Source organism: Gouania willdenowi, chromosome 15 (assembly GCF_900634775.1).
Source record: "Gouania willdenowi chromosome 15, fGouWil2.1, whole genome shotgun sequence".
NCBI classification, from domain to species: domain Eukaryota; kingdom Metazoa; phylum Chordata; class Actinopteri; order Blenniiformes; family Gobiesocidae; genus Gouania; species Gouania willdenowi.
Window position 1 is genome coordinate 20474056 of NC_041058.1, and position 12814 is coordinate 20486869.

The window sequence follows — 12814 nt, forward strand, 5'->3', positions numbered from 1 at the left end:
TTAATTAATTATTAATATGATATAATAAAATTTTGATTCACTCACAATTGTGTAACTGTGTGAATTTCCAATCATACGTCTTTTATAGTTAGAGAAATATAAGTAAAATGAAAATTACATCGACTCTAAATTCAGCCGTACCCCTTAGAGGAAAGGTTTTCTGGGAGATGTAGTTTTACACCCGCTAGGTATCAGTTAGAAATTATTTAGTTGAACTACAAATCCCAGCCGCTAAAGGGTTGTGCAACCAACAAATTTTACCGTTTGGAAACAGGCGCGGGTTGTGAAAAGAAGTCGAGCTCGGACATGTTGGGGCAAGTACTGTAGCCATTGACTAGTAGAAAGTAACGTTATGAGCTTTAAACATCGTTACTTTCACTTTGTTTTATTTCACTTTTGTAGTTTTGTTAACCCGTGCTTTTTGTGACCAGTCTGTCCGATGAAAATGGTCACAATGTGCCCTTTTAAACGTGTATTTTCAGTCGGATACATTGTTGTGTCCCAAAGCACCTCCCCCTCCGTGAGGTATTTATCAGCTGGTAAATGTCTGAGATCGTCCAAAAAGGGAAGTCCGTACAGTTCAGTGGACACTGATCGCTACTCTTCTCTCGTCAAGTCCGTCATGTCCTTCAAGACTAGTTCACAAACCCCGGAGAGCCTCCTGGAAGAGGACGAGCATATATATGGACCTGCTGCGAATGCTCAGGCTCCCTCCACAGCAAAGATCAGACTTCCCAAGATTCTTCATCCGTTACTGAAATGCGATCAGACTGCAGATGAGGAAGAGCCAGAGTTAGGATCACCTCTCCGGATTTTGTTAACTCGGGGTCCAGGCAGGTCTGCAGTTCCTAGTGTTACCCGCATCCTTCAGCAGACTCTTTCCCCAGAGCAGATCTTCTACCTGGATCGATGGAAGAAGAGGATGATTGCAGAGCTTGGCGAGGAAGGCTTTAGACTGTACAGTCAGCGTAAGTCTGATAACATTAATGCTAGTATAAAAGAATGATTTCAAACTGTAAACAACTATCCACTAGGGCTGGGCGATATAGACCAAAACTCGTATCTCGATATTTTTTCCCCTCAAAATAGCGATATACGATATAAATCACAATATTTTTAACTCAATGAAATCTTGCTAGAAAAACAATTCTGGGTTAAATTTACTGTTGAAGAATGCCACACATTTATTAACGAACAGCTGTGCAACTTTAGTGTTTTTCTCCTGTTATGCTGCATTCACACCGGATGCTTCACGAAATGTCTGTATGTCCAGATTACATACAAAGTCAATGGATAGGTGCATCCCAGATGCAAAATCTTTACTGTGCGGCGGTGCGGTCCGATGTGTCGTTGGTGGGCGGGGTTTCGCTTCAGACGTGCGTATGATGCGAATGGGGACATTTGCAGATGCATCCGATGCCGCAGAAGACGCATTCGGTGTGAACGCAGCATGAGGGACAGCACGTGTGAGTGAGTTCTGTAGTGTGGCTTGTTTAGGGAAAGCTCTGGGTCAGGACGTGCAGAAGTAATGAACACAGCAACTCCTAAAATTAGTATTTTAATATTAAATAAGCTCTAAAATACATATATTTATATATCTCAAAATTATGTGAAAATTGTAAAGGACACTGTTTGACTATTTCCTGTGAATAATATTTAATACTATGATGTGATTTGTACTGTGTGATTGTATGCATAAAAAAAGTTTACTTTACTTTATCTCCAAAAGAGGAAACTCAATATATCTTGAATTTCTATATATTGCTTAGCGCTACTGTGTGCTGTCAGTCCTCTGAGGTGTTGAGTGGTCACATGAGTGATATAAACTGTATCTTGGTTATTATAACAGGTTTATTCAGCCAAGGGAAGCGTTTCCATTTAGCCGTGGAGAAGACCATAACAGCAGATGAAACAAAGAAGGATGAAGGCCTGTCAGAGTACCCAGCTGATGTCCAGGGGTACATGAGGAGCATCTCTCACATCCTGGAGGACGTCAGTGCCGTGAGAGCCATTGAGAGCACTGTGCAACATGACACACTGGACTATCTAGGAGTGGTGGATTGTGTTGCCCGATACAGGTAAAAAAAAAATATATATATATTTAAATATTTATATATTCATTAGAGCTGGGCGATATGGACCAAAATTCATGTCTCAATATTTTTTTTCTCAAAATGGCGATCTACAATATAAATCTCAATACTTTTAGTTCAAATAAAGTTTTACCAGAAAGACACAGGCTAAAATAAAATCATGGTGCTTTAAGAATGGTTATAAAAAAACTTGTGTGTGCATCACAAACATGGGCAGCTAGTGGCCCCAAAAGTAAGGGCACAAAATTACTACAAAAACAAACAGAGAAATGCACAAAAACACAACACAAACACTTAATAGAACAACAAAAAACACAAAGCGAGAAAAAAAAAGCACAATGGGACAACAAAAATATGTACAAACAGAGAAATATGCAAAAAACAACAACAAAAAGACACAAAAATGCGACAACAGAAATACATAAAAGAAGAAAAATAAACAAAAAGAGAAAAATTACACAATGGGACAAAAAAAAATCCAAGAACAACATAGAAGGATATGACAAAAAATACACAAAACGACTCGGAAAGACATCCAAAATTCCAATATTTAATGTGGCTTGTTTAGATAAAGGTCTGGGTTAGGATGCACTCAAGTTCAATGTATTTACCATTTGCTGTCAGAAAACCTCATTGCACCAGAATCAGCAACAACAATCACCAAAATACACAAATATAATGAAAACAGTATATATATATCGATTTAGGCAATATTGTAATTTTCTATATTTGTAGAAAACTATATATCTTGAATCTCGATATATGGCCCAGCTCTAATATCCATCTTGGATTCAAAAAGGTTCAAACTTCACTTTTCTGTTTACCTACCTTCACTTTGCTTTGCAGAGGTGTACTTTGTGTTATTGACTGGAAGACGTCAGAAAAACCCAAACCATTCCTTAGCAACACATATGACAATCCTTGCCAAGTGGCAGCGTACGCTGGGGCCTTAAACAACGATGAGAACTACAACTACCAGGTGAACTAGTGAATAATATCTAATTAAAGTGTAAAATTTAGATCATTAAGTGATTCAATTCCATATTTATGAGCGTTTACCAAGTATTCAACACTTGGGACTGCAGTATTGTACAAATGACGTGTTGTCATTTCATTGCAGGTGAATTGTGGGCTCATTGTTGTAGCCTATAAGGATGGCTCACCTGCACATGCTCACCAGCTCAATTCAGAGCTGATGTCAGACTACTGGAACTCTTGGTTATTACGTCTTGAAGACTACAAAGAACAGAGGTGGGAACAGTCTGTAGGTTTTTCTTATCACATAGTTATGTCAATTTGCATGATGGTTTATTAGTATTTATAGTTGTATAAAGTAGTAATACCACCATTATTATTTATTTTAAGATGCAAAGTAATTGTTTTGTTTTTTTGTGGTATTTTCAGATCCAGTTCTTCTTCAGAAAAACAACCCAAGATTTAAGAGTAAAAGGGTTCCAGTTCAGATTGCACATGTTATCTAAACCTGTTGCTTTTTAAAGTTTCATCATGCGAGTAGGGCTGGCCGATTTTGCCTTAAAAAAAAAAAAAAAAAATCTCAGATTTTTTTAAAGAAAAATTCGAGATTCGATTATTTTTTCAATGCACCTAAAAATGACAGCAGACATCAGATATATTGTCAAAAATGCAACTTTATTGCTGTGATTGTCCTCAAGAGTTAAAATACATAGAACAATCCTGGCTCACATCACGCTACGGTAAACCACAAGGACGAAACGCCAAAAAAAAAAAAAAAAACTGGTGTGAAAAAAATAATTAAACTCGAATTTGCAAATTAAAAATTGTTTTTATCTACAAATTCGATAAATCTATTTTTTGCCCAGCCCTGCCTGCAAGTGAGCCTAAAACAACTTTATGCACAACCAGCAAAGGATTTCATGTGTTGGTTTTTTTAATGTTTGCTTGAGAAAACGGCTTTAATAAAAGATTAAAAATGATCTGTGATGTTGTAGGAATATGCTTTTATCAAAATATAGGATTAGGTAATACTTTACTAGTCTGCATCAGGAGAAATTTAATCAGAAAGGCCTTAAAAGTTTAATAATCTGAAGCCTTATACACAGTTGTAACTGACAAACAACCAGAAAAAAGGAAAGAAAAGCCAACAGTTTAGTGAAAATAACTCCCATTAAGGCACATTTTATTTCATCAGGTGTGAAAATACATTCATTTGGGATAAAACCCTAACTTTTTACTGTTACAGTTTTACTCTTATTCAAAACTGGCATTTTAATAAAGCAGTAAAATAAAACTCTGAGATAGATTGAGAATTATTTCTTAATATGTTGTCTTTGTGAAAAAGACTAAGAATGATGACTCTACGAAACAAAAGCATAGATTTAAACCCTCCCCCCCCAAAAAAAAACAAAACACAAACACTTATTTAATTAAGATGGTAACGCACATAAAGACAATCCCTTTTCAACCAAGGATTATTTTATTGTTTTGAGATTATCTGATAAGATTATCCTGTGGTCTGAGGTTGATAATTGGTTCTAAGTCAACCAATCAAGAAGTTGACTGAGAAAAGCGTAATGCTGCGTTCCAGGCAACTCTGCATTTCTGAGTAGTTTAACTGAGTTCAGCAGCAGCCCAATGAAGTCTCCCAAACATGGCTGACTGTTATAATACCAGACTTTTTTCCATATTTACAGAGTAAGAGCTTCGCGTTAGGGTTGCACAGTTATGGCCAAAATGATAATCACAATTATTTTGATCAATATTGTAATCACGATTATAATCGCAATTATTTATGTTTGGGAAAAATCTGTATTTGTTTTGCACTTCTTTAAAAAAAAAAAAAACAATATATGAACCGTTTACAGTGCAAAACTAAGCTTTCAATAAAATTAAATAAAAAAACCCAAGAATTTAAAATGTACCAAGGGTTAACTGAATAAATACTAGCTATGTCCCGATACAACTTTTTCACTTCCGATACGATACCGATATTGCATTCTTGCGGATCGGTCGATACAGATATTGATCCGATACGATAACATGAATCATACATAGGTTTATTACTTAATTTGTAGTGTGGAATGTTAAAAAAAAGGCTTGATGTTATTCAAACAGTGAACAATAGTCAGCAACAGCCGGTCACTTCTGTGAACCACAGTCACCTATGGATAGAAACACTGGAGCGGAAAATTTTATTAGAGCTCATCTGTGATTTTAGAGGCAGTCCAATAAAATCCGATATTTGTTTTCTGGCTGATACCGAACCGATATACGATATCAATATCGGATTGGGGCACCTCTAATAAATACACTATTACAGAGTGCTTTCAAAATATGCAACTCATTGGAAACTATTGCAACTCTCATAAATCCACCAACTTACTCAAAGACTAATGTTAGAGAAAGAGCCTGGTTTGATATGCAGCAATTTAAATGTAAATATTGCTGATGATCAGGTTAATTTTTTTGGGCAACCAAAATCTTCATCACGATTAAAATTGTATGAATTGTGCAGCCCTACTTCAGGTGGCATTCAAAGTCACTTTTTAAAGTATTAGGTTGAAAAAAATCCAGAGTTCTGAGTTGCTTGAAATGCAGCATTAGATCACGTTTTAGATCTCGCAAGATTTCTGTGTTGGAGGAAGATCAGTGGTGACACAGAACGGTTGTGTGTGGCGTGCTGAGATTATCGGAGCACACAATCAAAACTGTTCTATGCCTGATTTTTTTTTTTTTTTACCTTGTCTGCACATGCTGTCGAAGGTTAACACTACAAGAAGTGCAATCTTTTGACAGCAATGCATATTTTATTATTGCAATTAAATAAATTTATTTATTTCATTGCATAATTGTGACCGTCACCAGCCCTCCCTAGGGAAGGGTAAGAAATACTTTATTAAAGGGAGGATGTAAAAAAGAGAGGGCAGTGTTACACCAAGGTGAGGGGTTGGAGGGGGGTGGGGAAGTTAACAGGGAAGAGGGATACAAGATAGGATATGGAATGGGTGGGGAGTAGTTTTAAGTGATGCGATGTGAAATTGTGGTTGTGTATATTGTGTTTATTGTTGTGTTGTCAAGCCAGTTTGGTGACCAGTGTGTGGTTTAGGAATAATGGTGGTGGCTGTGAACAGAGGAAGAGGTGAGTGGAAATTCCATAAAACAGGTATTTGGGAACAACGTGTCTAAGGTTGAGCCCAGTATGAGTGTTATCCCACAGCCCAAGGCCAGTGCATCCATGACAAATGTATTTCCAAGTACCGCCACTGCAAAACCCAAGAGCCGCCCCTGGGCCCGAAGAAGCAGTCAGGCCAGCAGCAAGAGCAGGCAGCCTAAGGGCCCCCGGCGACCACCCCACGGCCAAGCAGTCCCCCGAACGCCCCCAAGATCCCAAGCCGAGAGGCAGCCATCGCCCCCCCATACATATGGGCCTGATTTTTAATCCTTATGTGTGGGGTCTATCTCCAACCATGCTGCGCGGTATGACGGATCGTCAATGAAGCCGAGGTTTTTAAAGAGTTTGTAGGACAGTTTGTTGTCCTCTTCTATGAAGCAGTACGCTGGGTAGCCCTCGCTGGCCAGTTTCTTGGCCATGGTGGTGATGACCACTTTAGCATAGCCTCTCCCTCTGTACTCTGGGAGAGTGTACAATATACCCATGGCACAGTAGTCGTACATCAGGATCCAGGACACTGGCTGATCCTGTTCATCCAAGATACAGCATGAGGGAAAGTTGATGATGAGGTTTTCAATGGTGTTATAACCAAGCTGGTTCCCTCCGAATTTCCAAGTTTTATTCACCAAGTCAACGTGGGTATGGTTCAGAGAAGAAACCCTTGATTCAAGGCGTCTGGAGATGGAAAATGAAACAAACAAACAACATTAGATTCAAAATCTGCTCTTCAAAAGAACTACAATCTGGTAATACCTGTCAACTTCTGGAGTGACAAGACCACTGACATCTGGCAAAAAAAGAAGATGCACCAAAGTAAAATATCTGCTGTTGAGTTCTCGGATGGAAGACACTTCCTTAATTAAGGGAACGTAGGAAGTGTCTAAAGCTGAAAGACAGGACAACACACAAGTTACTTTTTGTCCTTTAAAAAAACTAAGGCCAAGTACAAAATATGACATTTATAAATATAAAATCATATTTTTAGAATTAAAGTTGAGATGATTTGATCTTTGGTACAGGATGTGTCACCATAAAACATCTGCTTCAAGATCCAATGTGATGTTTGGCCACAGATATTCTTCTGCTGCATTGCTTTGGTTAAAACAAGTTAAAAATGGTTTAAACCCACATGCAAATCTGTGGCAAAATGATAGATTAACACAAACGAGATGTTTAAGGAAACAAGTACGTTTATTCAAGACCGGCATTTCTTTAAAACAGTCTACATATAATACATACAGTGTACATTTCTACATTTTATACCTTTTGACTCAAAAGAGACTTTATTGTTATGAACATTTTGAAGGTATTTAGTCATTCCCTGATGTTTTAATACAGTGTCCTTACTCCTATTGGCTAAAGTACACACTTTGGCCAATAGGAGTTGTCGTTGGCACACGAACCCTCAACAAAGGAAGCAATGCTGGAAAACCTCAGTGTTTCAGGAACCTTCATCAGGCCTGAAAGAGAGGAAATAGTGATCGTCTAGTTCTTTTAGGTTTAAGACAGCATACTGAATGGGGTGCTAATCAGGGCACAGGAATGAAGAGATGAGACGTCCTCTCTCTTTAACTGGGATGTGTTCCAGCTGTATTTTATTCCAATTAACAGCAGATTAAATGCTAGTTGTTGGAGTAGTTCTAATATTGTATAGTCTGTAACAAACATGAGAAAAATAAACAATTATATGTAAAGCAAATACAAAGCTGATATAAGTAACATTCTGTTACATCAACATCAAAAAAAGAGGCTCAATTACTCCAAATTATCTCTAATTTATAAACAAAGGGGAAAAAAGTGACCCACATTCACTCTTCTGTATAAATGAAGCTCCACATTTAAACTGAATCAATGTGCAAGGTAACAGCACCCTCTCCTGGCCAAAAATATTATTGAACAGATTTCCCCCAGTAGTTATAACAGCAACGTGAACTCCGACACGGTAAACGGTGTTACATAAGTGGGTTAGCATGACATCATCATAGCTGTTAGCCTATACACTTACTAACATAGCATGAACTTAAAACATAAATGGTGACTTACTTTCTGGTCATGGACTATAGACAAACTGGAGCACACAGGAACAGGAGTAAGAACTGCACACAACTCGGAAGAACGTTTTAAAGAGAACTAGTTAAACATCCGAATCAGGCTCGTACTTGGACGACTGCCCAAACTAAACTACTGGTCACGTGCACACTGCTCACTGAAACCGAGTGTCTCTTAAAGAGGCAGGCACTTAAATCAGAGCCTTTTAAAAAAGGCCATTGCACAAGTGTTTTTTTTTTTTGTTCTTTTGGTTTTTGTTAAAATATCACCGCCTGACCAAGCCTTTCTCCAATGAGGTTATTTTCAACTCCAGCTAATAACTGGATATTACTGGCTATGTAAATCCTCACCTACTATGTGTGGGTAAGTGATAATGCACTCATACAGAGGTGGCCAACTGTTATAGATAGTCAGGCCTAAAACATGAGACTACCTGAACCGAGGGCCACTTTGTCAGCATTTAGAAAAATGGTTAACACTTTACTTGCAGTTTTCTACTTAAGGCTGACATTACACTGTCATTATTAGGACACCTGTCATTAGCATTAATAAGGTGTCATTAAGGCTGTCATTACAGTATGTCGTTTGTTACCCTAACCCTTCGTTACCCTAACCCCACTAGATCCCTCCACCTAACCCCATAAATTCCATTTTAGCTCCAAAGGTGTCATAATTTCTAAAAAATAATGTATTTTATTCTGATTTATTGTATTTTTGTTGTTTTGTGTGTTTTTGGTATAATTTTGTGGTCTTTTTTAAATTACTTTTCTCTCATTTTGTGTGTTTTTGTTGTTGTCCTGTCTATTTTTGTTGCTATGTGTTATTGAACTCATTTTGTGTATTTTTGTAGTCATTTTGTGACTCTGGATTCATATTTGTGTAGATTTGCTGCAATTTTGTGTTTTTGGAGTCATTTTTGTGTATATTTGCTGTCGTTTTTGTGTGTTGTTGCATCATTATGGGCCTGTACTACTACATTATCTCACTAACTTCCAGACATTTATTCCATGTGTGCTGTACTATGACACTGGATAACTTTTTCCCCCGGGGTAAATCACCATGGTAACTTACGCTGAACGGCTCGGCTAACCTGGTCGCGACCAAGTGAAGTGCTCGGATAAGATCTGAGCGAGTATAAAAGCACCGCCTACTGACCAATCAGTTCTCTTTGAAAGTGACCTGCCTAAGAATGGGCGGGTCATTCTCTGCACACGTGGCTGGGTGGATCTTGATCTGACAGCAGATGCAATCCTTTCATTAACTCCATGACATGCTATAGGAAAGGTATAGTTTTTCTCCTGATGGATGGACCAACATGAGTCAGCTGATGAAGCCTGCGTGTGTCGGACGCTCTCTGAACAATAACTTAATTCATATACAGTACACAGTCAAACTCAGTCCTGTAAGGTAATACAGGCTGTATAAAATCCAAATATTGTCCACCTTATGATGTAGACTGAGCTGTTTGAACACAGCATCAGAGCCACAGACTGCATCCAAATGAGGCGGATACATGCTTTTGCTGCAGCAACAGTGTTTGTGGTCTGAATTATGGGTTTTAATTGTTCATATTCTTAAAGAAGAATCACTCATTTATGACGTAAGTTGCTCTGCACGGTTCCTACAGCTGCTCTGAATGTTTGGTGAAGTGAAGCCAGCTAATAAAGAGTTATTTTCGTTGTCATTTTTGTTGTTTAGTGTATTTTTCTGCAAGTTTGTATAATTTTCTCAAGTAATTTTGTGCATTTACTTTGGGGTCTGCACAAAAAATTAGAGCGAGGGCCACATGTGGCCCCTGAGCCGCCATTTGCTCACGTCTGCACTAATGCGTTGTGTATGAGGTCATGGACGGGTAAAGAGGTGGTGCTGGGAGGAAGCTCCTCCCTAAGTCTTAGTGAAGGCTCCTGATTGGATAACAAATCAAACACGGTCAACTTGTATAACTTTTTACAGATCTTTTAGGTCAAAAGAGGAAGTTAAATCCATAGATAGCTTTAAGATAACACAACTCAGCACAGAAAGAAAAACACAATGTTCCAGGGAGACCTTAAATACACCCATTTAAATGTTAAAAATGTCCTTTTATGTTGTTAAATCTGCATTAACTCAAGTGATCATTTTTACCCAGAACACATGGGCTCTTGATTGAAAATCTGGTTCATATTTTACAGTTTAAATCTTATATTTTGCATTTAAAATAATGTGCGAGACATGTTAATCACCTGCAAACATGAACAAAGTGCTCCAGTCCACTGAATTCTCCTCTGTCAGCACTTTCTTTAAAGCCTCCTGATCCAAGCAGAAACAGGAAACTTTTTTCATGAACCTCAGGACGTTCTTGTTCTGCAAATCCAGGGAAATGTTTATCAGTCAAGAGATCACAGAGTAATTTATTATTATTTTTTAATAAAGAAAAATTATAAACTTACCTTTGGGTCTGGTCTGCAGAGGATGACTTTAAAATCAGGCCAAGTATCAACGACCACCTGCAGCGTGTTTGGTTTGTTTCTGTTTATGCAATGAAGGAGACCATAGACCTAAAAAGCACATCATGTTTAGTTTGTGGCTCGTTGCAGTTGTATATCCCGTGTGTGTGTGTGTGTGTGTGTGTGGCCCCCAAAGTAAATGCACAAAATGATGCTAAATCTCAAAAAATGAGAGAAATACACAGAATTGTTCCAGAAACACACAAGAAAATAACAGAAAACTGTACAAAATACACAGAAGTGACTGCAAAGAAATTACAAAAATACACAAATGAATGACAGAAAAATATGCAAAACAACAACAAAAAAAACAGCTCAAACACACAACATCGCTAAAAAAAAATACGAAACGGCAACATGGCTTAAAAAAATCACACAAAATGTCCAGAAAGACACAAAATTATGAAAAAATACAGAAAATGTCTAATAAAAGCAAACAAAATTAATTAAAAAAAACAAACCCCACACAATGATTCCAATAGCACACAAAACAACCACAAAATGACAAGAAAAACACACAACCCCTTTGTTTGTTTACTGGTTTACTGCTCAGATTGGTTTTTATTCTAAATGCTGATATGAATGTTAATAACGTCACCCTCAGATAAAAGTTGTCTGTCTCTGATCGACACAATTCACTAAAGCTGTGTTTAAAATCTAATTTAGGTGTGTGTGTGTGTGTGTGTGTGTGTGTGTGTGTGTGTGTGTGTGTGTGTGTGTGTGTGTACCTGGTAGCTCTTCGGTAAGTGTGTCAGCAGCGCAGCCTCTGCAAACTGCAGCTCGTCTCTGTTCAGAAGCTTCATGTTTCCTTATTCTTCCTTTAATCTTAAACAGCTGTCATCAAATGACGACTACTCTGTCTTCATAATGTTTTTTTCTTTTTTTCTTTTTTTCCTTTCACACGAATTCCGGTCCGGTCTGTGTTTTTCAAAATAAAAGCTCAGATTTTCCTTGATATTTGCAAGCCTAAAACGTTTTTACCCCTACAATCAAAGTGTGATCATACGTTTTTTTTTTGTTTTTTTTTACATGTTTATAAAGGTTTTTTTTTGTTTTTTTTTAAAATCATATTAGCTGCTGTTTTAATTTTTTTTTGGATCACTACATGTTTGTACAAACATGATGTTATATTGTACGAACAATATACTTATATTGTACAAACATATTATATTGTATCAACAATATAGTTATATTATACAAACCCTATAATATCATGTTTGTACAATATAATTATATTGTTCGTACAATATATTAACATGTTTGTACAATATATATATATATATAAATTTTTTGTACAACATACTATCATGTTTTGACAATATAATGATATGGTTCATACAATATAGTGATCCAAAATATATTTTCCTCTGTGGCAGCTCTACGCTTGTGTATTAAATAGATTATACTCCTATTCAGTAAATATTGATTGTTCTCTCGTACACTCGCAGTCCCTACATTGGTTGTTTCTTTAATCCTTATCTATGTGACCATGATTCCAAAGTTCATTTGGCTAGGGCTAAAACTCTGGAAAACAGGCGAGTTTGGGAGAGTAAACCTCAAATACTATGTTACTGTGGTTCTTGGAACACATGGTGATGGGTGAAAAAAAGCATATTACTGGACCTTTAATGGGACTTTGATCTGTGCTACTTTGAACTACACAGTTCTGCAATCATCAACAAACCTCATTCAGACAAATACTGATTAAAGAAAGCACAGAAATGATGGAACAATGACCAGAGAGAACTTACAAGTATTAGTGACATTCATTTTTCTAATTTTAAGGGACAGATATCCAAAAACTAAACGTTAGGATGATTTACATTATGATTTGTGTCGACCATGTCCGTGTGTGGAGATACCATATCATGTACTAATGGTATATAAAATAAACTTTCAAAAGTAACATCACGGTTTGCTTGTAAGTATTCATCCATCCACACATTCTCTGACCCGCTTGTTCCTGTTTTCAGGGTCGTGAAAATAAAATAATCAATTTTGCAAAAGAATGATCATGTTTTCTGCCTTTGATCTTG

General features: G+C 37.2%; 2 protein-coding genes across 2 annotated transcripts; one reads left to right on the forward strand and one right to left on the reverse strand.

Moving 5' to 3' along the window:
• The first annotated feature begins 291 nt into the window (after nt 1-291).
• mgme1 (mitochondrial genome maintenance exonuclease 1) lies at nt 292-3694 on the forward strand. The gene is made up of 5 exons (XM_028468672.1): nt 292-968; nt 1850-2078; nt 2940-3072; nt 3214-3344; nt 3498-3694. Exons 1-5 carry the CDS (start codon nt 440-442, stop codon nt 3532-3534), a joined length of 1059 nt encoding a protein of 352 aa, XP_028324473.1. The 5' UTR covers nt 292-439; the 3' UTR covers nt 3535-3694.
• A 2671-nt stretch (nt 3695-6365) lies between these two features.
• LOC114476466 (glycine N-acyltransferase-like protein 3) lies at nt 6366-11688 on the reverse strand. The gene is made up of 5 exons (XM_028468002.1): nt 11507-11688; nt 10722-10829; nt 10515-10635; nt 6997-7129; nt 6366-6918 (listed from the first exon to the last, which is right to left on the reverse strand). Exons 1-5 carry the CDS (start codon nt 11579-11581, stop codon nt 6507-6509), a joined length of 849 nt encoding a protein of 282 aa, XP_028323803.1. The 5' UTR covers nt 11582-11688; the 3' UTR covers nt 6366-6506.
• Nucleotides 11689-12814: the final 1126 nt, after the last annotated feature.